The sequence below is a fragment of the Podarcis liolepis genome, assembly GCF_965112155.1.
Source record: "Podarcis liolepis genome assembly, chromosome: 17".
NCBI lineage: Eukaryota > Metazoa > Chordata > Lepidosauria > Squamata > Lacertidae > Podarcis > Podarcis liolepis.
The window spans coordinates 31,848,527-31,874,153 of NC_139571.1; the positions used below are offsets into that span (position 1 = coordinate 31,848,527).

The window sequence follows — 25,627 nt, forward strand, 5'->3', positions numbered from 1 at the left end:
ACATCCAAAATCTCATACTGCACCAGACTTGACAGTTCTAAAGCTGTCCTGGCTAGACCCCCTGACCAGTTTTCTTTTTCGTTTTTAAATCACAAGTCGATGAGCCTTCCCGTTTGTCTGCTTCTAGAAGCAAGTATTCAGAAGACTATTGCGTTTGTACACCAAAGTTCCGTGGGCATTATATTTCACATATCTTACCCAAAATAGCCCATGTTTCCAATATCCCAGTGCCTTCAAATAGCTAGAACAGGGATTGGGGAATCCAGGTGTTCCTTGCTTCACTTTGGACTCCAGTCAGCATGTTCAATGGTCAGGGAAGACAGGAACGATTGCCTAGCAAGACCTAGACAGCCATAATAATAATAATAATAATAATAATAATAATAATAATAATAATTTATTTATACCCCGCCCATCTGGCTGGGTTTCCCCAGCTACTCTGGGCGGCTTCCAAAAGAATATTAAAATACTGTGATACATCAAACATTAAAAGCTTCCCTAAACAGGGCTGCCTTCAGATGTCTCCTAAAAGTCTGGTAGTTGTTGTTCTCTTTGACATCTGGTGGGAGGGCGCCACTACCGAGAAGGCCCTCTGCCTGGTTCCCTGTAACTTGGATGCCATGGATTCCCCACCCCAGGAGAGAAAGTCACATGTTCTCCATCTGCCTTTACATCTTCCTACTTTCCTCCCTGGACTTTTGCATCTGACATTCCATTGTGAGAACCATTGTGAGGGAAGTGAGTAGCTTTGGAGCGATGAACTCATTTCCCTGCCTGTGACAGCAATGAAAGACGCCACCCAGGATGTGGTGCTGACTGCCTGGGCTATTCTTTGGACATGTTCTGGAGAAAAACAGCTTCTGTGAGAGCCGATAACCCCATTATTAGTGGGCTGGGGGAAATGAGGCTTCTTGTTTTCACTTGCCTGCTTGACAATTCATCTTTTTGTTTGCAGTACAGTATCTCCATTCAACGCATTGATAACTGGAATAAAACTTCCAGTTTATTGATTGATTGATTGATTGATTGAGTATAAAATGTGCCATTTCAAGAGATTGGCATCTGCTTTGCACAATGAGTGACATGTAGGATTGAAAGCTGGGGGCTTATGTTTGTGTATGGTTACCAGACGCTCCTGTTTCCCAGGGACAGTCCCCAGATTTCATTTAATGTCCCCGGATCTATATTTTAAGTGTTGTAGATTTATTAGTAGGGAATGAATGTTGCATGATTGGTTCAACGGCACAACAAGACACATCATATGGGGACTTCTGGCAAGGCAAAATGGTGGGTGCCATGGCAGCGAGCAGCTCCTGAAGCCAGCTAGAGCCAACTGCGCCACCAGGCTGGCTCCGGGCTGCTGAGACTGCCGTTGCCACTGCCGAGGGGGAACTGGGAACACCCAGCTCATCAACTGGGGGAACCGCTGACACACACACCCCCGCTACCGAAATCCAGCCGGGTGCAAGAGCGCCTGGCCACCTGGCCTACTGCCCAGCGGCACTCCAGGGCCAGGAAAACCCTGGAACTGACACAAGGAGAAAAGGGGAGAGGAGAAGGAGAAAGGGAGGGAGAGAAAGAGGAAGGAGAAAAGAGGGGAGACCAGTGGCGTAGCGTGGGTTGTCAGCACCCGGGGCAAGGCAAGTAATTTGCGCCCCCTAACCCGTGGATTTGCGCCCCCTAACCCTAACCCCCAGATGTTGCGCCCGGTGTGGCCAGCCCCCCCTGCACCCCCCACGCTATGCCACTGGGGGAGACCTTACCTTGCTCATTGCTGCTGCCGCCGCTGAGGAAAAAAGGTGGGAGGGCAAGGACACGTGGCCAAGCCTAGGCCTGACCTGAGCCTACTCCATGGTGGCTAGCACTCCAAGAAAGCAGGCTGGGACCCAGAGGAAGGCTGTGCGACAAAGGAGACCACAGAAGAGAAGATATTACTTCTTTTTAAACAAACAAACAAACAAACAACTTTTTTAAAAATAATTTTTTTTCTTTTTTACAAAAAAAAGTGTCCCCGGATTCTTTGAAAAAAATCTGGTAACCTTATGTTTGTGGCATAATTCCCCATATGAAGTTGAAACATCACCCACAGACGGATTGTTACAAAGGAAGGGAGGGGACTTGCAATTCCTATTGCAATGCAAACTCTTTTGTGAGCGCTGAAGTTACCTCAGTGAAACTTGACTGTGCACGTTTAGTACCTCCTCTGTTTGAAGGTCAAACATGTTCTTGTTCGCTGTGCACATTTTCAAGGGGGAAGAGGAAAGATGCACTGTGCTTTACTAGATTATTATGAACCGCCCCGTGTTACGCTTATCCTGTCAGCTCTCAGTCTGTGAGCTGGGAGTCTCACTAGAGCGCATAAGGCGACTGTAGTGGGACAGCCATTCTGAAATTCTGGAGTGTGTGCTTTCATCCATCTGGGTCCCTTCAAGCAAAAATCTGACTCCAGTACAGTGGTACCTCGGGTTTTGAACATAATCCATTCCAGAAGAACGTTCGAGTTCCAAAACGTTCGAAAACGGAAAACTCAAAACAAACTCAAAATGAAAGCCATGTTTCCTGTTTGACATCCAAGGCACATTTGAAAACCGAAGCATTTCTTTCCGGGTTTTCGGCGTTCGAGTTCCAAAACATTTGTCAAGGGGAACGTTTGAAAACTGAGGTACCACTGTAAATCCGGTAGACACAGAGGGGCAGAAGTCCACACACTCAGCTTTCAGGAGAACTCCATGTATACTATTGTTGTTGTTTAGTCGTGTCTGACTCTTTGTGACCCCATGGACTAGAGCACGCCAGGCACTCCTGTCTTCCACTGCCTCACGCAGTTTGGTCAAACTCATGCTGGTAGCTTTGACAAGACTGTCCAATCATCTCGTCCTCTGTCTTCCCCTTCTCCTTGTGCCCTCCTTCTTTCCCAACATCAGGGTCTTTTCCAGGGAGTCTTCTCTTCTCATGAGGTGGCCAAAGTATTGGAGTCTCAGCTTCAGCATCTGTCCTTCCAGTGAGCGCTCAGGGCTGATTTCCTGATTTATACTATACAAGTACTAAACTGTGAGAATCCAGACTAGACAAGGTGTGTTCTGTCTCTCCCCCCCCCTTACCTGGAGAGAATGTCTCCTTTACCTTCCAGTCTATCAGATCCTCCACGCAAGTGTTAGGCCTGCCCACACACACTGCCTTTCTTCTAGAAAAAAAGGTGTCAGTAGTACTCACCATGAAGTTGTTACAGTTAAGTGCCACACTTTTAACTACCGTATTTTTTGCACCACAACACTCACTTTTTTCCTCCTAGAAAGTAAGGGGAAATGTCTGTGCGTGTTATGGAGCGAATGCCTGCGGGTGGCGGGGGGGGGGGGATCTGCTGCAGTCGTGAGCAGAGGATCCATAGTTCCCCTTCCTTCCCTCCTCCGTGGTTACAAAGCATGGATCCACATCGATCCTTAGGATTTTTGCATTGGGCTACTCCAAACTCACTGTCAGATCACATGTCTGTGGCCACAGCATGAACCACAAAAATCATATAATCACTATTTCGTTTAGAATATTTTTTTTCTTGTTTTCCTCCTCTAAAAACTACGTGTGTGTTATGGTCTGGTGCGTGTTATAGAGCGAAAAATACGGTAGTTATTTTCTTCTTGGTGGGGATGGATGAGAGTGGCAGTACTACATACCCTTGGGAACCCCCAGAAAAAGAGCATTTCTTACTCATTCCAGAGTGTTCTCTGGGGATGAGCACCTGGGACTGTATCTGAGCAGAGCAAACATAGATGCAAACTGAGAGTGAAAGGTTAGGCACCAGGACCAGCCCTACTTTTAGGCAGAGCAAGGCAGGTGCCCAAGGCAAATAATGTTAGCTTTCAAATCTCAGCAAGAAGCTGTGGTGACTGGGAGAGGGAAAGAGTAGGTGAAAGTAAGCCATGAGTAAAAAAGTCAAAAACCCCAAAACCCACAGACTTCATCTGCCTGTTCCTGTGCGCCATAAATGCCCGCCGGCTGTGCCACATGGCACATCCATGTGGCAGGTCTCTCTGCATTTGTCTGTCTGATTCTGTCTGGTTGTCCAAGATTCCAGCACAGTCTGACGAAGAAATTGAACCCAAGCTGGGTCAAAGCAGTCCGGTGGGGAAGATCAGCACCAGAGAACAGGTTTTACTCTCACCTCAACGGCACTACCATTTACTTCCTACCCTGTATGTGAATGGCTGTCACGCATCCTTACCAAGGGAAGGAAAAATGCCACAGTCAGGTATACCGTGGAGTGCAAACTTAAGCGCAACCGATAATATGCGCAACAGAGGGCTTAGTGATGTAGCAGTTGTAGGACATGGGAGACCAGGACTCAAATCCATGCTCAGCCATGAAACTCAATGGGAGACCTTTGGCCAAGCAGTGCCTCTCAGTCTACCCTACCTCACAGGGTTGTTGTAATGATAATTCAACCTGAAGCAAGGGCAGAGGTGGCGGGGCCTCCTGGGGGACTGATCCCCACTCTCCCCTTCCTCTCGGGGTAAAAAGGTAAAGGGACCCCTGACCATTAGGTCCAGTTGTGACCGACTCTGGGGTTGCAGCGCTCATCTTGCTTTATTGGCCGAGGGAGCCAGCGTACATGTGGCCAGCATGACTAAACTGCTTCTGGCGAACCAGAGCAGCACACGGAAATGCCATTTACCTTCCCGCCGGAGCGGTACCTATTTATCTACTTGCACTTTTGAACTGCTAGGTTGGCAGGAGCTGGGACCAAGCAACGGGAGCTCACCCCGTCGCGGGGATTCAAACCGTCAACCTTCTGATCGGCAAGTCCTAGTCTCTGTGGACCAAACTCGGCCCTCCAGCTGTTTTTGGACTCAGTTCCCATCATCCTCGACCACTTGTCCTGTTAGCTATTGATGATGGGAGTTGTAGTCCCAAAACAGCTGGAGGGCCAAGTGAAATGGTGAAATGGATGGCATCCCGCGTCGCCCTTTTAAGAGGCGTGCTTGTCCTCCACGTGCTGGCGGTGAGTGACTGAAATACATAAACAGAGGCAGAGCAGCAGCAGCAGCAGCGAGAGCAGAAGGAAGCCGCGGTTGACCGATAATAACCTCCTCCGTGCAGCGCCGGCGGAATCTATATAAGGAGCTCCGGGTTCAACAGATCTCCTGGTCTCCGTCCGTGGGGCAGCTGGCAAGGGGCAGAGGCAGCTCTCCCCGCCGCCTTACTCGCCCCGCCTGCAAATATCAACCACCACACAATAACCCAGGTCCAGGGGGACTATCCTCAGGCTTCGTGGAGAGGACTTTTCTCTTTTCCATTCCCCATCGAAGGGGACAAGAAAGACACCCTCAGATCAAACTGGCGAGCAGGTAAAATGAGATGGGGTTGTTTTTTGGGGGGGATGGGGTTGGGGCTGGGGAAATGGTTGGGGGTACAAGAGGGTTGTTGAAAATCAGCCCACCCCCGGTTAAGATGGACTTTGGGGGGCTCCCCCCTACTTCCACCCACCCCACACCAGCCGCCCCATAGAAAGCTGCCGGGGCTTCATTTGCGCCTATGCAAAACCGACACAAAGAGCCTGAGCGCTGGCGCCGAAAACAACTCACTTTGGGGGACCTCGCTGTTTTTCTTTCCATGCTTTGCGTGGGGCTGGGGAAGCAGACCTCTGAGCATGTGCAGAGTGCGTTTTGTTCCTCTCTCATACACGCCTTCCTCCCCCGCACGTTCCGAGCATGCCTGGGCGCCCCAGCACCCTTATTTTTCTGTTCCGTTCCGTTTCGGTGCCTGTTGGGTGCAACTCCGGCTGGGAATTGGGACTCGTTTTGGAGAGGACAAAAGAGGCGAGGCGAGCTGTAAATGGTTGGGGATCTAGCTAGAGACAAAAAGCGACGCCTCAGGTTGCTTGAGGTCCCCCCAGATATATTTTCCTTTCGTTTTCTTCCTTTCTATCCTGCCCCTCTTTGTTTCCCCCCCTGTGTCAAAGCAACACATTTAGTGTGAAGCGTTTCCTCAGGGTTTAGCTGAGGAGTTGAATGGAGGCAGCGCGCAAATTTGTTATTTTTCCTCCCAGCAGAAAAAGGCTCTCTTGCACGAGACTTGGGGCACCTTGAAAAGAAACAAATAAGGTTTCTGGCGGCATGGAGGGTTGGTTCCCTTGGATCCGAGCCTGAGAGAGGGAGCCTGTTTTTCTCTCTTTCTCTCTTTCGACGGCTGCTTTATCAGAAGACGCCTGCAGTTGGGGCTGTTGAGGCAAGACCCAAAAAAAATTGGGCTGCGAGGAGAGACAGACAGATACGAGGAGCTCTAAGTAGCTAGAAATGACCGAGAGTAACCCCGGGGTACGTATGGCAGCTTAATGAAAGCCATCAGCCTGGCAAATGGAACAATAATAATAATAGTAATGGTGCAAATCCATCTCATCTGATGGATTTTGCACCTCAGCCCTGGTAAGAAAGCACTCTGGACACAGGAAAAGTTTTTTGGGTTTTTTGGATTTTTTTGCTAGGAGAAGCAACATATAGCAATAACAATATATTTGTAAGAATAGTAGCAATAAGTTTAAAACATGCTTCTGGTCTTTTGGCCCACCGTTGTGGAAAGAGATTCCATTCTTTGTGAGTCAGGACCCAACAGGAACTGGGAGTTTTGTTTTGCAAGGGTTGGGATAGAAAAAAGGAAGCCCAAGGGGACAGGGACTAGCAATGATCATTTTCCTGCCCAAGCTGATCTACAGGGCGATCCATTGGTCTGGGAGCATTGTAAATATGTGAACAAAAAGGCCATAGTTGTGTTGGGGGTGTATGTATTGGTGATAAATAGGAGTTTGGTATCATATGCATATGGCTGTGTTAGTGGATTAGGTTAACAGCCTGGGTAAAAATCCCCCACCCCCCTCAGCCATGAAGCTTGTTAGGTGAGCTGAAGACCCTCACCACCTTTACTGGGTTGTTGTTGTGATGGTGGTGAATCAAACCCCGCTCTGAATTCTTTGGAGGAAAGTTGAGAGACAAATGTGGCAAATAAAGAAGAATAAAAAGAAGTTTGAGATGGATAACAGGAGTTTTATTTGTTTGATGCACCTTTTGTCCATGGGCTTCAAGGCAGCAAACATGGTTCTCTCCCCCCTCCCATTTAATCCCCACAACGATGCTGCCGACGTGTCAGGCCGAGAGGCAGTGACTGGTCCATGGTCACCCAGTAATCTTTGGGCCGAGTAGGGATTCAAACCCTGGTCTCTTAGTTCCCACACAACACTGGCTCTCTTAAAAAAAAACAACCCATGTTTTCAACTTTAAATTTAATGAGTTTGTTTCTACCTAGTGAGCTTGTTGCAATTTCAGGTTTGTTTGTTTTTTATTTTTAAAAAGCGTGCTTAGAAATCATTTTCATGAAGCATCACTGTAGATCCTACATGCATGTCTTTAGTTGCCTGCACATACTGTGTAGACCAGTTGCGGTTCCCCAGGGTCAATACCCCTAACTTGTATGACTGGCACACAGCTGTCCGTTACACCACCCAACGATACCATCACTGCAAGTTTTAAATAAGATCTTCCTCAGAAATGAAAGTGCCAAATGTTCTTTCTCTGTATGGAGATCTTTTTCTAGGACCTTGGCGGGCAATGCGTTGGCCCTCAAGACATTGCTGAACTAGGATGTTCATCATCCCTGCCCATTAGTCAGTCTGATGGAGCCTGATGGGAGCTAGAGTCCATCTGTAGGGCCACAGCCTGCTCACCAATTGTGAAATTCTGCAGAGTGCCTTTTTGATGTTGCTGCACATCTTCATATACATGGAACTAGCAAACTAGGGAGAGACCTTTTAGCTGAACCCTCTCCCCAAAGTTCTCCAACTGCAGGAAAGACACAATTATTCTGTCTGTGCGAGGTTAGTTTTGCCTCCTTATAGTGTAGAGTTTCCCCACATCCTGGAATGTCCAAGCCATCCTCCCACTTCTTCTCTGCTGTGTAAGCTTTCCTCGCTCCCTGTCCTGCTTTTCTGTCCTGTGGCCTTGTGAAACTCCAGCTGTTTTTGTTCTAAAGCAGCGCTCTTGGTTCATCCAAGGTCACAGCAAGGGCCAGCAGTCCTGGCTGGTTCTCCACGTGGACCGAATGTACATCTTGCAATGTGTCCTAGAACTGCCTGCTTGGCTGCAGCAGGGGAAAGGGTCCCTAAAGGCAGAAAAGACAGGAGTGGACGTTACTGAGCAAATGGAAAGAAGAAGCCTCACATCTTCCTATTCCACCCCACACTACGGCAGAAGTTCTCCTCTTCCTGCCAGGGAACATTCAGTGAAGTTAAGAGGGAGGGTAACTAAAATCACAACTTGCTTGTCCCTTTCCTCCCATGCCTGTGGAGGAAGGTGACTAGAAGCTTAACATCTGCAGCTACTCCTGGGGTCATTTTTAAAGATGTAGGTGCTGTGACCTGGCCAGGACCTAGAACCCCTACTTTCACCAAAAGATACTTCAGGAGGCTCACAGTGCTGGCATCACAGCAAAGTAAATGACCAACGACCTGATTCCTAAGGGTCATTGGAATTGCTCTCTGTGAAAGTCAGTTTCATTTTTTTGAATCTGGTTTGATAGTCATCTAGTTTAGCCCTTCAACGCAGGAATCTTTTGTCTAACAAAAAACGTCTCTGTAGTGAGTTTCCCATTCCAGGATTTCTTCCAGTGAAGTCAGCCTAGAGTTGGAACCGTAGGCAACTTCCTGCAAATAGAATAATCATTTCATTTATATCCTACTTTTCTTCCAAGGCAGCATAGCAATGCAATTGGTACTCTTCCCACTGGCATTCTATTCTACCAACAAACTGTTAGGTAGGCTAGGCTGAGCTATATTAAGTGACCCAAAGTCACTGCATGAGTTTCATGGCAGACTGGGGTTTTTAAACCAGGTCTTCCTGGTCCAACACACGTAACCACTACACCTCATTGGCTCTCACCAAGTAATAATAATGACAGATAGTCAAATCAATGTTTTGGATTGCAGAACTCCTAAGTAGTCATTCTGCTTATAAAAGACTGCATCCTTTTTGTAATCCTTGCAAGGCGAAAAAAAGTAATGAATTATGTAATATAAGTCAATAAGATAATTCCAGCATGCAGAAAGCAATTATGCTGATGACTACAATTATAACAAAAGATTAATGTTTCCTGCTGCAGCTTTCTTTTTAACTTTACCTCTTATCTGCTGCGATAAATATCTTTTAATGAACTTTTGCAGGTGGCAGAACAAACAGACTTTTATGTTTTTATGGTCTTGATTCAAGACTCTTGAATTTTCTATGATAGTGACATGGAAATCAAATGCAAGCATTCTTGCGTTCCCATTTGATACTCTTTGTGTGCAACGATTCCATTATCTCTGGATGAAAATATGTCCCTCTCTCTATGTCTCTGTGTGCAATCACAGTCCCTTCCCAGGACAGATGGAGCATTCTGGGCTTCTGTGAGACATTCTGCAGATTGCGCTAAACACATAGCGTTGGGGTCTCCTGGGGCACCATATTGTTGACATGGCAGATGTAACTGCTCCCTCTGATCTACTGGAGTCCATTGTGTTGATGGGAGCTTGAACACATGCTGTTGTTCTATCATTCAGCTTGTCTCCTCCTGCATCTGTCTCCTAAGGCAGTGATTTCATCAATGCCCTTAGCATGAATATCTTCTGCTACTCTGCAGATAAAATTGACTGCTAAAATGTGTGCCACACAGTCCTCTAAATCGTTCTAGAGAAAGGTTCTCCCTATTTGAAAAAGTAATAGCTATCCATTAGGGATTCAGTCTGTTCTCCCTCAGTTAAAAATATTAAATAAGGGAGGCTTCCTCTTGTCTTCCTGTGTTATGTTCTATCAGGTTAGATTTGGCTTTTGATAGAATACCACATGGGTGTTACTGCAGGCGGCAAATTGATTGTGTGGTTTTTATAAAGTGGATCGCATATTATTTTTGTTTGAAGAAGAGTCTGACAATTGAAAATGTGCTGGGCCTTAATTCGTTCACCTTTTGATCACTTCTGAACTAAAATGTCTTCACTGCAGTCGCTGAGGATATTTATCTTCACTTTTCTAGTATTCATAGAAAGACTCAGTCGTCGTATATATATATAAAATATACAGTTCCCTGGTTCTTTCTATATGTCACATTCTTGGATAACCAGGGGATAGGAAACACCGGATGGGGCTATTGAAATTGAGCTTCCGTTCTCAGTGGTTTCCATTGACTTCCATGGTACAAAATTGTCTGCAGCCAGCAAAATCACACTTTTATAGCAATTGCGCTGTAAAGAGATCTGCAAAATGGGAGCCAGAAAGGAAAAGTTTACTGAGCTACGCCTGATGCAGAATATTGGCTAGAAATCCAGGGAACAAAGGAAGTTGCATTATGAAATGTGACACAGGCCTCCAATGTGGGTTTCACTTCCTCTCTGTACCCTAGGATCTATCTATTCTCCATATAAATGGCACTGAACACTTTTCTTATTCCACGCTGTTACCTTTATAGAGTAGTGCAGCTATGAACCTGTGGGATTGGAGTCCCATTTTGATGGAGTTTGTGTTAAATGCTTGGGAGACTTGGCTCCCACTTTAACATTAGTGTTCCTTTTTCTGTTTTCTGTTATGTATGATTCACGAAGGGGAAAAGTCTGCTCCCTTTGCACTTTTCAGCCTTGGTCACTAGACGAAAACATGTGATCCTCAGACAAGTACTGTGTCAGAAAGACAAGACAGGCAAGCAGGGAGCCGGATAGGATGAAAAACTGTTGACAGTGTGTTTTCTCCTCCCAGACAAAGCTGCTTAATTCTGTGAGCAAATAAGAAGTACAAAGGGGGGGGGGTGTGATTCAGAGAGAGACCACTTACAGATTAGCTCTATCAATTTAAATGGCAAGTTTTAATTGTTCCTTCGTTCCTTCTAATAAATTCTTGACTTGGGTTGGGGATAAATGCTTTGCAAAGGTGTAAGCATCAATATCAGGCTCCTGCTTCTTCTTTAACATGAATGACTACATTGAATTGGACATTTTATCCCCCTAGCTCTGCTCCTAAATAGCTCTTAGGTTAATCCAATAAAGAAACACTTTCTTCACATCATGTTAACTCCATTAGGAAGCAGTTAGTGTGTTAGGTGAGAAAGAGAGTGCTTTTTAGACATTATGAGTTTGAGCTAGTCTGGACTGGAGGCACCACCTTTTTTGGAAAAGCAGCTGGGACAATAGTTTCCCCTCAAAATAAACTCTGGCTTCCACTTCTAACAGGCAATCTGAGGGGTGCTGCAGAAATAAGAAATCAAAATTACATACCAAGCTGACTTGATGGTCTGCATGAAATCAATGGGGTTTCCCCCCACCCACTCCTTTAATAGGCTTAGGTTGCAATTCTGTACCTGCTTACCTGGGAGTAAGTCCATTTGAACTCAGTAGGGCTTCCTTCTGAGTAAACATTAGATTGTGCTGTTAGATCAATGGGTAGACTAGTCAGCTAAAACTTCACTGATAAATTAGGGGCAGCACTTTGAATCAGGTGGCAAATTATAATCTTAACCCTGAGTGTTAGCTTTTCTTTGATAGGCCAGCACCCTCTTTGGTATATCAAAAGGCCCCACTGTTGAGTAGAATGCTCATTTTAAAAAGTAAGTCAAATCAATCATTGAAAAGCTGAAGTATTCACTAAAAATCCTTTAACCGCCCTCCTTCTTTTTAACGCACAACCCAACAAGCATCCTTGATCTTGCACTATTTGTGGCTACTGTTATTAAAGTGTGACAGAAGAGATGCATTGTAAAACTGTGTGTGCCTTTCAGTGTTGGGCTCACATGGGCAATGCAATACACCAATTCAGCATCTCTGAAATGGGGATTTGAGTCCCTTGAGCCAGTCTCAAATCTCTGTTTTGCCTACAGTGGGCTTGTTCGCACTTCTGCTATCTTGTTTAATACGTTGCTGGTACAGTGTGAATGTCTCCTTATGTGCTGCTTCTGTTTGTTTGGTGCTCCACTTGTGAGTGGCAGCCAGGTGTACAATCTGATTATATGGTTACAGTAGTTCCTGGCCCATGCTAGGACACTGGTGTGCTTCCATTGTGTCTCCTGGTGCTGACATAAGAACAGACCACACAATCCAGACAATCTGTGTGTGATTGCCACTTGAAGAATGACAGCTCAGCACTTTCTGAAGACTGTAAAGTTCAGGGAGTGCCCCCTGTCCAGTTCTTTAGAGGTAGATTTTTAAAGTAGTTCTGAGAACTTGACACCAGAGGGCAGAGTATTTACCGGCATACAAACACATGGAGGTATTTATACCCAAGGGACAATTTCTGTAGAAAGATAAACAAGAATTAAGGTTGTTCGGTACTGTTGCATGCTTGAACGCTACAGTAATGAGACTTTGAACTAATATGACTATACGTATGCATTTTAGGCTGCAATCCTAGACTCACTAACCTAGAGAAAGCTCCATGAAGGTCAATGGGATTTAGTTTTGAATAGACCTTATTGTGCTGGCCAGTTCTGTTGGTCCACCCTGTTGCCCCACAACAACTGAGAACAGAAGGTACGCCAAAACTCTTGAAACATTTCATTGTGACTTCTCACTGTGGAGGAGAAATGATAATGTTGGGCAAGCTGTTGCCCAAGGACCCGTTGATGTGCGTCCAAGGAATCAAAGACTCCTCCCAGGACACACTTTGATAGCAGTTGCCCTAGAGCAGGGGTCTGCAACCCGCGGCTCCGGAGCCGCATGTGGCTCTTTTACACCTTTGCCGCGGCTCCGGGGCGGATACTAGCGAGGGGAGGAGGCGCATTGTGCGCCCCAACACTCCCCACTGTGGCGGGCGCTGTACTGGCTGTGACGTCGCATGGGGGCAGTGCGTGCATTAGTCATGCACCGTCCCGACGTCACCTTCCCGCCCGCTGTCAGATCGGAGGGCAGCGGCGTGCATGCAGGTCTATATTTGTTTTAAATGTCACAATGGTTTTGCGGCTCCCAGTTTTTTTTTCTTCGGAAACAGGTCCAAGTGGCTCTTTTTGTCTTAAAGGTTGCAGACCCCTGCCCTAGAGCAAGGTTAGCCGATGTGGTGGCTTCTAGCTGTTGTGGGCTACACCTCCTCGCAACCCCAGCCAGCATGGCTGATGCTCAGAGATGATGGTAGTTGTAGTCCAAAACTTCTGGCGGGTACCATGTTGGCTACCCTTGCCACCAAGAAACAATTGTTTTTAATCTCATTCAAATAAACCAATTCCCATGGCTGTAAATCCATATACAGTATATGGGATCCATGTTAAACCTGAAAACTAATCTCGTCATCTGGGACTCTGTCTGGCTTCGGAGATACTGTAGTTTGTCTTGAGTTTTTCTTATCTCATTCATGGGCTTGTTTATTGGCGATAAAAAGAAGACTAGACATGATTAATTGAACATTTTATTGTATTTCATTTGACTTAGTCAGTCCAGAATCTTGATTAGTCCCCACCACCAAGAACTATTGGCTTCACTTGGAAGTTTGCAAGGTTGGGTGGAGGTATATTGGAAATCTCATTATAGCAAGAGAGCATATTTTATTATAGATGCCGTTAATAATGGCTTTTACAGTCCGCATCATAGCTTACAGTATTCTGTTCTGCATTGATTGGTAAATACTACTTATTCTTTTCCCTGCAATGCATTGCCAGTAATCTCTCATATCTCTTTCAGAGATGAGGTTCTCTAAACACTGCTGTCCTCTCTGGCCAGAATTTTACTGAGAGTGAAATATCCTCCACTTTCAGAATGTAAACGATCTTCTTACGGATTGATAAGTTCAGCTCTTGTTTTCACTGGCAATGTTTGGGACTTCCAGCATTTTATGTAGTGCCGTCTCATAAAATTACATCTGGGTGTTTCATGGTTTTATGCAGATAAAACATGATGCCAGTAAAAATATCACTTGACTTGTAGAAAGCTCTTGAATTTACGGTGAGGTCATAAGCCCATAAGCCAGTTGAGTTGGCCTGCCAGTCAGCCCCATCTTCACTGCTATATGAGCTCATCGATTGGAGAAGCGCTGTGAAGTATTCAGCCTGAAATTGTTAGATACCCTGACATAATTTGTGCCCTTTATATATTGCCTCATTTCGCCATTTCAGAGAAGGAACTATTCCTTTCTTCAGGGGCAGAGCTCCAAAATGTGTTTGAAATTTCAGTCTGGCATTCCTGTCGGGGGCCTCTGGGTTGCATGGAGGCCATTCTGTGAGAAGACGAGGAGAAAAAAGAAGTTTGAGGCAAAGAATCCTGTTTCCTGCTAAGAAAAAGACCTGGGAAAGGCAATGTGGTTGCTGTGTGATTGTACGGTGGTACCTCGGGTTAAGAACTTAATTCGTTCTGGAGGTCCGTTCTTAACCTGAAACTGTTCTTAACCCGAGGCACCACTTTAGCTAATGGGGCCTCCCGCTGCCACCGCACGATTTCTGTTCTCATCCTGAGGTAAAATTCTTAACCCGAGGTAGTATTTCTGGGTTAGCGGAGTCTGTAACCTGAAGCGTATGTAACCTGAGGTACCACTGTACATCCTTCGATTGTTGTTTTTAAAGCATTAGAAAGTGGTGGAATGGCATGGTCCAGACTGGGACTATGGTACATAGGGGTGTGGGGTCTGGCTTTAACCCCCCACGGCATTTTTCTACAAAATTTTTTTGCCCCTTCCTCTCTGCTATGATACCCCAGAAATACCATTCTAGTAAAAGACAGCTTTGGAGCAAATATCAACTGGAGCCTGGAGGAGAGATTTTAGCAGGAAATGGCAAACCCTCCCCCTTCTCCATACCCTGTGGTTCAGACCCCACCACCAGCAGCTGCTGTAAATAACAAGCCAAGGATGGGTGGCCATGTGGTAAAACCTATCTTCCGTTCTGGCTCCAACTCAGTATTCAGTACTGTTGCTACATTTTGAGGAAAGAAAAGTGACTACTGAGGTATTGTGGGAAATCAAAATGGTAGCCTAGCTCCCATCAGGAAAATAATTGTTTAAGGGGGGTATGGGTTTCAGAAGTGAGTCCTGCCGTGACACTGGGTCCCAGCAGTTGCCCAAAGATACTGGGTGCTGACACTAGGCCTGCCACCTTGATCTTGAGGGGAACATGGGATGAAAAAGCTGATGAAGTATATCAATGTACATTCTAGCACCTGGAAAGGAGATTACAGGATAGGCTCTGGATTTCTATCATAATGCTTTGCATACAAAAGAGATTCGTCCTTTCTCCTTCATTGATTGCATTTCCTGACTTATCTAGAGTTTGTCCGTTGATGATTTCATCCGCATGTTGCTTTTCCACAAAAAAGAAGAAACATGGCCGAAGCAGGGATGTGTATCACAACCCAAACAGTGCAAAAACAGTAGAAAAATGTAACATAATAAATCAGCAACACAATAGCAAATGGAGCAATGCACGAAAAGCAACTATAAATATAACAAGATTATATTAACAACACGACACTGTTGCAATAGCAAAAATAACAAGGGAGCCTAACACCTTGATCATTATAAAAAATAAACCCTCCAACACTGTTACTCAGTTTCTCTCCTGCAGCATCTTGCAAGCTTCCAAAGATGCAAAGCACAGGGTAGCTAGCTGCAAAAACCTCTCCCATTTGGCCATTCTCCCATGATATTTAGACCAGCATTATCTAAATTTGTGGAGCTAAACAGGACTTCAGAGTCACATAACTTAGAGTTTTCCCCAAAGATGTTTTATTTTTTATTTTTTTTGCGGGAGAAAGTTGTTAGGCACACTGGCCTGTGTTTCTTAAAACCCCATGTTTGTCATTTAGTCAAAGCATATCAAGGTGTGAACGTTTAGAAGCTCTTATCAAGAGAGGCAAACCTGAGAAGTTTACAGTCTGGCGGCAGATTGGCACACAGCCATTCTTAACCATTATACTTTCAAGCTGCTGTAATTAATTTGATGATTTGCCTAGCATGCTTGCCGAAGTGTTGTTGCTGCCTCCTCTGCCCTGACCCACTGGGATGGCACCAAGACCTGACACTGTTACCACCAGGTATGGAGGTGTTTTGAAATCCAACTCTGCCAAGCCTTCTGCCTAACAATGTAAAATAAGGCAGGGATGTCAAGTTACTGATAAAGTTAACACAAGCTGAACATTATTCCTGTAACAGCAAGGCACAGAAATATGTGTAATGGCCACAGCATGGCCAACCATATACATGCTCTTTTATCTGATGCAATGTGTAGAAAATTGCATCTGTCTGCAGTTCTGCAATGTGCTTGCAATTTTTAAGAATGAAAGCTGCCGTTTAAAATGCTTAAACATCAACAGTGGGATTCATATTGTTCAGATACATTTCAATATCTCAGGGTTGAGGTGAATTATTGTGGAGTTGCTTTGAAATCTAGCTAGAAGTTGTAGGGAAACTTTAAAATCTAGTTATCAGAAAGCATTGCTTTTGAGATTCCAGAAAGCACAACTGGCCATATCGGCTCCATTCATCTGATAATGGCTCGGCCCCAAGGTTTGAGGTTCAAAGCTCACAGCCACTGCTGACATTTGTGACCGGGACAGCACTTGGCGTGGACTACAGTGCTTCATAGAACTTAGATAGCAATAAGCTGGGTCTCTTGGAGGTATTACTAGTTGAAAATCTAGATTTGCGGAGTAGATTCAGGTAAGTCTTTCAGCTTTGTAAGATTTTGAGTGGAACTGCCTGCTTAAATTACAGATGTGGGTAATTTCATCGATGCCATTCCTTACAGCTGCCATAACCGGTTTGTACCTTCTATGCAACATAAAGAGGTAATTGACTACCCTAGCTATTTTAAATTTTATTTTGGGTGGCCGGGAGGTCCTTCCAAAAGGAATCCTTTTGAGAAATGGTGCAATGTGACTGTCGTTCGGTGTTCGTTATTTTGTAGAACTTTTCCGCTTTCCTTTAGGAAAACCGCAACAAGAAAAATAGCTGGTGGTGTCCTTTTTATGAAAAAATTACTTGTTTCAAAAGGTTTGAATGGTTAGTTTGTTTGAATGGCACTTCACTTTTGTTTTTATGGTGGTTTTAACGTTTCTCATCTTAACACTGCCTGCATAGGGCAGCCAGGGCTTCGTATTTGAAAAACCTAAAATTCTGCTGATCAGCTCTTTGGGAGCTGTAGGGTGTGGGATGATGGTGGCTGAATTCAGATCTCTGCTTAGCTCCAAAACTGACCATCAGGACTTTAAAATTTTGATTTTGGTTTCTATGAGCTGTTGAGCCCATGTTTTGTGGCACCATTTTAGGACTTCAGTCTGAAACAGTGTCCATTAGCCCTACCAGCATCACAGTGACGGTTCACTGTGACCAGAATATAGATATTCATTCTCTCTCTGTCTCTCTCTCTCTCACACACACACACCAGTTCAACACTATTTTATTATTATTGCTTTTAACTGAAAAACATACTACATTAGGTGATGTTATTTTGAAAGGAACTTTGCTCAAATTAGTTAGGAATCTGACGACCTTATGGTGCAGATCCTGTCTAGTGTGCTGGGCCTCAGCCTTTTAGTTAATCAATCAATCAATCAATCAATCAATCAATCAGTTTCTTATGGTCATAGTTCAGCATTTTTAAAATAGCTAAAATACAAAATTATAAAAGCAAGATACAATATAAACAAGCCAGAATATAGAGCAGGGAGACAAGAGTAACTGACCAGCAGGTTAAAACAGCTAGAATTATAACACTTTACTAAAGCGATCCAGTCGAAGACTGGGGAAGAAGATTCATGTGTCTGAAACAAAAGATTTCATGCCCAGATTAATATATGTTTTTTAAAAAAATATTTGTTAAAAGTTTTTAAGATATAACAAGAAAAAAGAAAAATAAACATACAAAATAAAAAACAGTTAGAAACACACATTAATTTTCAATAACATAACTTCCATACACTTATTTCCCCAGACCTCCTCATACCTCCCTTCTTTGTATTCCAGTTCGATTTGTTAGTTCAGCAAATCCTTACCATTAAACTTTTACCCATTTGTAAAACCTCTTTTTTTCATATCTCTTAAAGCATTACAGCTGGAAACCGCTTAGTTTCTATCCAACATCCTTCTAACATTCATTAATTTTACAATGTTTCTGTAAGTAGTCTTTGAATTTCTTCCAGTCTTCTTTCACCGACTCTTCTCCCTGGTCTCGGATTCTGCCAGTCATTTCTGCCAATTCCATGTAGTCCATGCCCAGATTAATATTGGTTTATTTTTAGGTAGCCTTTTAGTTAGAAAAATGATGGTGGGCTGCGTGTTATTTTTGCTTCTGTTGTTTAATCACTTACCAATTCTAAGGATTGTAACTGTGCAAATTTAAAAGGAGGAAAATTTTGTTGGTACAACACTGGACTAAAGCATGTAAAAGTCCAATTAAAACAGATCTTAACAGAGGGAAGAGAGGAGAGGAAGGGGAAAGAGGGGATAGGAAGGGGAAAGGTGCACTAACAGCACAATCCTATGTATGCCTACGCAGAAGTACGTCTCACTGAGTTAAGTGGGACGTACTCCTAGTTTAGTGTGCATAGGATTCTACCTTAAGGCTGAAAATGGTATGCACACATATCTCTAAGTAAGGGTAAGCCTTATGGACCACAGGTGAGCTTACTTCTGAATAAACAAGCATGGGAGCATATTGTTTGGTTCCACTCCTAAGCACACTTACAAGGGAGTAAGTCCCTAGGGACTTAATTAGATTTTCTTCTGACGAGACATACTTAGAAATGCAGCACACAGAGAAGAATTCAGGATATGTATATAACCAAGACCTGTAGTACTGATGCATTTTATTGAAGGCAGCAAAAGCCAACCTGGTTGTCCAAAAATATAACGTTCTTGAAGGCAGCTCATGTACAGGCTGATTCACACATGCACGCACCTCACTTGATTTCTCATTGCTTGAACATAAATGGTTTGATGAGTTGTGGTTGATTCTATGGACTGACTCCATGGAAGAGCGTTGTGCGCTGGTGTGATATCAAAATTCTGGTGATTGAACTGGATGGCTTGTTCACACATGCAACACTACCACCTGAAACTGTAGATATAAAGCAATGCAGGTGTGAACCAGCACTAAGTGCCAAGTCAGACCTTTAGGTGGGCATGGAGTTCCAGTTGGATCAAGATTGGGGTGCAGGCGCTGTCCCCCCAATCTGAAAAGGGCAATGTGTATAGAAATGGATAATTATCTGATGCCGTCTCCAACCATAATGGTTGATGGGTGCAAAACAAGAATGGTGGAAGCACTGTTTGGGCAGCTGGCCTGTTGCAAGTGGCTGTTGTAATTTGGTGTTCTTTTCCCCAAAGTTGGAATGGCCAAGAAGAACTCACCTTTGAGAGTTTAATCTTACATTATATTTAAAAGTCAAACACTGCTTGCAATAGGAGTTGGATCCAACCTTTGATCTTTATTATGAAAGAGCCTGGACTGATTCCTCCCACCACCACCCCAGGCTCAAATAGTTTTATCTGTTCTCAGAGCAAGGACAGCACATCAGAAACAGCAGGGCGAGCTGGCGTTAGCATGCCAAGATCATTTGCAGCTGCCCTGCGGGCTCTGCATTTGGGAAATGGAAGAACAGCTCAGTCTCTCTAGTCCTTTGTTCCTTGTCTTTCATTAGAAGGGTGGGAAGTGAGTGGTGCCTTTAATGCAGAGGTTAGAGATGTGTGGCCTGCGATATTGCATGGGCAACCGTTGGGGTTGATGGTAACTGTAGACTGGAAATATCTAAAGGGCCACTCATTCTCCATCCCTGCTCAACACAAGTATGCCAGAGATGAAATAGAAAACTCTATGTACTTCATGGTGGATTGTTTCATAGAATCATAGAATTAGAAGGGACCACGAGGGCCATATAGTCCAAACCCTTGTAACGCAGGAATCTTTTGCCCAACGTGGGGCTCGAACCCACAACTGTGAAGTTCTCATGCTTAATATTTGCTTCATACTGGACTGCAATACCTGGTGTTCGTACATTCAGCAATGTCTATACCAGGGATAGATAAGCTGTGGTCCTGCAGTTGTCATGATTATGACTGCTACCATCCCTGGTCATAATGGTTGGTGATTATCCAATCCAACCCCTCATTTATGCCGTCCTCTGGGGTGAGGCATGCTGGTCCACTGGTGGTGTTGCAACTGTGCTATGATGTGATTATGTAGACGTGTTGGCCATCTGGGGCACAAACTCTGTGTGGTGCTGATCCATGGAATGGTGGAGTAGCTCAGTTGGTAGAGCATGAAACTCTTAACTTCAGGGTCATGGGTTTGAGCCCAACATTGGGCAAAATATTCATGCATTGCAGGGGGTTGGACTAGATGCCCTTCGTGGTCATCTGCTTCCACCTCTACAATTCTGTGATTCTATCCTGGTGCTGAAATTTGTGCAGTCTTATTGGGAGTTCCTGGGTCATACTATAAGCACCTCCAGACCATGTTAGCTAGATCGCAAACCTGCCAGGAAATCACATCCTGCTCTGTGGAGACCAGTGTTGAAACTTCAGAGTAGAGGTCTTATTACACAGATATAGCAACCTGGGAATCTCAGGAGCCATGAGGGCTGCATCCTTCCTTCCGTTCTTCATTTTTAATAATAATTAAAAAATAGAGCCTGGTTTCTCAGAATTATTTCTTTGTTTTTTAAAACATAATTCACAACTGTGTTTTTAATTGAAAATGCTTTTGAGGTGTTTTTAATTGCAATTGGTTTTAGAATGTTTTAACTGATTTGTTTTTTAATTGTCTATGTTTGTATTGTCCTGGGCGCCTCCAGGAAGAAGGGCAGGATATAAATTTAATGAATAAATAATAATAATAAAAGGAAGAGAGTGGTATGTTTCCTAGTATAGTTAAGCCCTACTGCCAAGAGCCTTTGCTGTCCGCTCTCTGGTTTTATAACATTGCTCAGTCACTGACTAAATAGTTACTTTTTAGGGGAAAGGTTCTCCCCCCCCCCGCCATACCATTTTTTCCTCCTAGTCAGAGAGCAAACAACTGTATTGTTTGCCAAAGCTTCCCTCTTCCCTAAGGCTGTTTAATGTTTGTTCAGTACAGCTGTGGTGAAGGATGCGTTGAGAATGAAATGCAACTGCACAGTTTTAATTTCCAACACCCCTTAAACTATACAGCTGTGAAAATATGGTCATGGGTAATGGGTGTACCCTGCCAAGGTGCAGAGACTGATTTTAGGTTATTGTATGGGGTGTTAGAGGAGGGGTGGTACCTCTGGTGGGAGACATGTTGTGCTCCTTCTGGGGTAGCTTGTCCACCTTTGGTCCCCACCCTGCATTCATCTCGTGATTCCTAGAAGTTGTCAGCATACAACAGCGGCCACACCTCAGGAATGGCTTTGACTGGCTGGCTAAACCAGGTGAAGGTAGCCAATAGGCCTCAAACCCTTGGTGAGTTGGGGACTTGCCCTTTATGCAAAGACAGGCTCCGGCAGATTGAGCGGATGAGAGCAATAGTGGGTCCAGCGGTCAAGAAGGCGGTTTCTGCACATGCTGTAGAGCAGTCTTTCTCAACCTGTGGGTCCCCAGATGTTGTTGAACTACAACTCCCATCACCCCTAGCTAGCAAGGCCAGAGTTCAGGGGTGATGGGAGTTGTAGTCCGACAACATCTGGGGACCCACAGGTTGAGAACCGCTGCTGTGGAGAGAAGTGAGGGGCAGGTGTGGCTCATCCACCTGGGAAGGTAGCCCATTTAGCAGAAGGAAACCTGTTCCTAAACCTCCATTGCCTTGCGGGATATCTCCAGGAGAAGAAAAGGCTAAGGAGTAAATTCTACACAAGTCTGGAGTCCCTAAGACAGTTGGATGGCGCCTTGTACGCCTCCTTCCAGTAACTCCTGCAGCCAAACTGGTGCCAAAAATATTGCTGTGCTTTCCTTTGGACCGAGCTAGGCCAAGTGAGAGGGTTTTGTCATCTGGGCAGCCCAGGACCTCCATATAAACTGCCCAAGCTTGCACCCTGGGGAGGTCACTTTGCTGCTGCTAACACAGCAGTTTGACTTCGCTCCCAGAGGCGCACTGTCGAGACTGATGCAAACAATAGGAGGCTGAAAAGGAAGACTTTTAGGGGTTTTTTTGGAGCTGCACAAGTATACTGTCCTGGGCTGCCTTTGGGGTGCTCAGAAATGACATCTGGCCATGCCAACCTTCCTAAAGCAAGGGCAAATTTGTGCTTAGAATTTTGCACTTTCTGCTTCGTGGATTTGTCGCACTTTCCTCCCTGACAATTGCCACAGGGCAAGTTGCTTGAAAGGTTCGTGGATCAAAACTCCACCTCTTCTGCCCTTTGGTGCAGCTGTATTGAAAATGGGGGGAGGAGGATAAACAGGAGGCATTGTCACATAGCAGGGAGGGGCTTATCAGCCAGTGTCTCTTCCATGCTGCTGAGGCATTTTTCAGTAATCCAATCTGGGGGTTGGGGAGAAGGGTGATTGAGAGCTGAGTTCTAATCTTGCATTAGTCACTGTTCTGCTCTGGAAAGAGCTCTCTGCATTTTCTTATATTATATATTTATCCATTAAATTTCTAAGCTACTCTTCATCAAGAAGGGGATACAAGCGGGTATACAGCAATGCATCATGTTGCAGGGAGTGCATTGCAGACCATGAATGGTCTGCAGACACTGCAGTAGTTTTAACAAACACTGTTCCGTAGCAGCAATCCTTCTGCTGGTTTGGGTTTAGGGCCAAATTTGATGTTACCCAGGGAAATCCATCATCAGATTTCCTGCTTCCCTCCTCTCCCAAGGTAAAAGAAGCCGTAGGCCCCTGAATCAGATTGGGACTATTGCTTTGGAGTAGAGAAGATCTATCCTTTCTCCTACACTGCGAATTGCCCTACCCACTTCAAGCTGGTATTTGCCCTGCAGAGCAAAACATACATGTGTGAAACAAGAATATTGAGGGGTCCCTTCAAGGGGTTCAGCTTCTTAAGGAAGACTGGACCTTTGGAGAGAGCATACCTTTTAAGGCTCAAACCGGTTGGGAAATGAGCAGAGACCAGACCAGGATATACAAAAGCAAAGCGGCTATAAGTCTGATCTTTATTAACTGTTGCAACAGGGTGCTCACTGCCACAAACAGGAAGCAGGAGGGACCCAGGACAAAGGTGTGCAAGCCCTTAAATAGACTTCTGAACTGCCCACCCTGGAGCCCAAGACCGCCCCTCCATACATCATATGTACATCAGAGAAGGGGCAGTCTACAACAGAAATCTGAGTGCGTTGTTTTTATCCTGTCTGCCAGGTTACCTGACTGGATTACCTGGGCATCCTGGCCACTCGTTTGTTATGATAACTACTCAGTTCCCAAATCCAGGTCACAGGCTCATCCTATTCATATCTTCAATGTGCCCTTGATACAGGATTTGTGAGCAAAGAGACAACGGGGAGGTTCCCCATTTCTTTTGACCTTGCAGAGAAATGTTTGAGGTCATTTGGGAGAGACAAAATGGTTTCAGGAATTTTCTGTGAGGTTTCAGACATGTGGTTTATACATTTATTTTATAAAGTTCTTATAACAGGTGCCTACATGATAACCAGGGACGCGGGTGGCGCTGTGGGTAAAACCTCAGCACCTAGGGCTTGCCGATCGCATGGTTGGCGGTTCGAATCCCCGCGGCGGGGTGAGCTCCCGTCTTTCGGTCCCAGCTCCTGCCCACCTAGCAGTTCGAAAGCACCCCTAAGTGCAAGTAGATAAATAGGTACTGCTTTATAGCGGGAAGGTAAACGGCGTTTCAGTGCTGCACTGGTGCCGGCTCGCCAGAGCAGCTTCGTCACGCTGGCCACGTGACCCGGAAGTGTCTCCGGACAGCGCTTGCCCCCGGCCTCTTAAGTGAGATGGGCGCACAACCCTAGAGTCAGACACGACTGGCCTGTACGGGCAGGGGTACCTTTACCTTTACTTTTTACATGATGACCACATGTTTTGCTCCAGAGGCAAAGAGTACTACTCTCTCTATGTGTGTTTCAGTTGTGGAAACAACTGTAGAAGAAAGTGACCCCATCCGGCCCATCAAATGAATCTCCCTGTCACCATTTTTAACACCTTTGCTATTTCTCAAAAACAGCAGGATCTATTCTATTTATGAATCTCCTGCATCACACCTTGTTTGGCTCTCTGTGTGCAGTTTGAATAGAAATTAGAAATACAGTGGTACCTCGGGTTATATACGCTTCAGGTTACATACGCTTCAGGTTACAGACTCCGCTAACTCAGAAATAATACCTCGGGTTAAGAATTGCTTCAGGATGAGAACAGAAATCATGCTCTGGTGGCGTGGCAGCAGTAGGAGGCCCCATTAGCTAAAGTGGTGCTTCAGGTTAAGAACAGTTTCAGGTTAAGAACAGACCTCTGGAATGAATTAAGTACGTAACCAGAGGTACCACTGTACAGAATTACAGGTGCCTCTGTGGAATAGTTACATGTGGCCTTGAACTACAGTGTGTGGTGGATGACAGAGGTTTGTGGGGGAATGTACTTGCATTACTTAAGGGCAGATTATTGACAAAAAGTAAAGTTTAGAAACACTTGGCTTAGAGTTCAAGATCTGGGTTAAGCTCTGTAATCAATCCCCTGCTTCATCTTCCTTAATATTGCTGCTGTGGCTGTGTGGGTGTTATTGGGCTACACAGCCCTATGTTAGGTAAGAACAAAGCAACATACCATAAAGAAGGAAGTGGTTTGTTTTGCTTTAAGAATTAACAAATCCTGCTAATCCATTCTTTTGTTGTTTCTAGTTGATGACCAGCCACAGTATCTCTGCTGTGTGCTGTTGCCATCTGTGGTGCTGCCAGTGTAAACAGAGGGAAGAAGATGGTGTTCTGGACACAGCTTGGTTTGCTGCTATGGAAAAATTTCACCTATAGGAGAAGGCAAACGGTAAGATCCCACACTATTGCTTGGTTTTCACAAAGTAGGTAAGGGTACTGGTTGCTTGGTTCCCAATACAGGGCCTTCTTATAAAACAATTTTTGTGTGTGTGTGTGCCAAACAGTAAACACAGAGTGGTTACTCACATGTGCAAATCTCCCATTGATCTGGGTAGTCTTTTCGATAAAAACAGCTCCAGGATTTGTATAGTGGCTTTGATGTTCTATTGATCTGAAGATAAGTAATCTGTTAGTTGGATCTTACGATGCCCTGAAGAAGTCATGGAAAGGTTTTTTGATCTCTTGGAGGTTCTCGTTAACAGAAGAAGTGGGAGGTAATGTTTGGTGATCCTTCTTCTGTATAGCTGCCACCTTCCACACTGTTGCAGAGAATATGGAGCAATTTCTTTTGGACATGGGAGGGTGGGGGATTCTATGAAAAATGCCCCCTCTCCTCTCCTAGTTCGTGCCTAAGCAGAGAACAAGGTAGGCTTATGCTGCTTTTATTTACAATGCTGCCACCAAAAACTTTGTAGAGAGATATCTTAATTAAAAAAATAGGTGCAGACCCAGCAAAGACATTGTATGAAGAGGTACATATATTGTGTAAAATCAGTTGACTCCTCCCATTAGTGGATCAATCTAGGTAAACCTGGGGGAATCCCCATTTCTCTGGCTGCTGATTTGGCCTCAGCATTTGGAAGCTGATACATACACATATAGACCTCAGGATACTTTTGGGTCAAAGCATGT

The 25,627-nt window shown here is 44.8% G+C and overlaps 2 protein-coding genes across 2 annotated transcripts in view; one reads left to right on the forward strand and one right to left on the reverse strand.

The window, feature by feature from the left end:
- The window catches only part of LOC310696250 (uncharacterized protein), a 960,839-nt gene that overhangs the window by 393,002 nt on the left and 542,210 nt on the right, over positions 1-25,627 (reverse strand). The window lies entirely within an intron of this gene.
- The window catches only part of ABCA1 (ATP binding cassette subfamily A member 1), a 109,943-nt gene continuing 89,335 nt past the window's right edge, over positions 5,020-25,627 (forward strand). The window contains exons 1-2 of the mRNA XM_083481354.1: positions 5,020-5,342; positions 24,743-24,884. Of these exons, the coding sequence (XP_083337480.1) occupies positions 24,819-24,884 (66 nt within the window). The 5' untranslated portion in view covers positions 5,020-5,342; positions 24,743-24,818. The remainder of the gene's footprint in view (positions 5,343-24,742; positions 24,885-25,627) is intronic.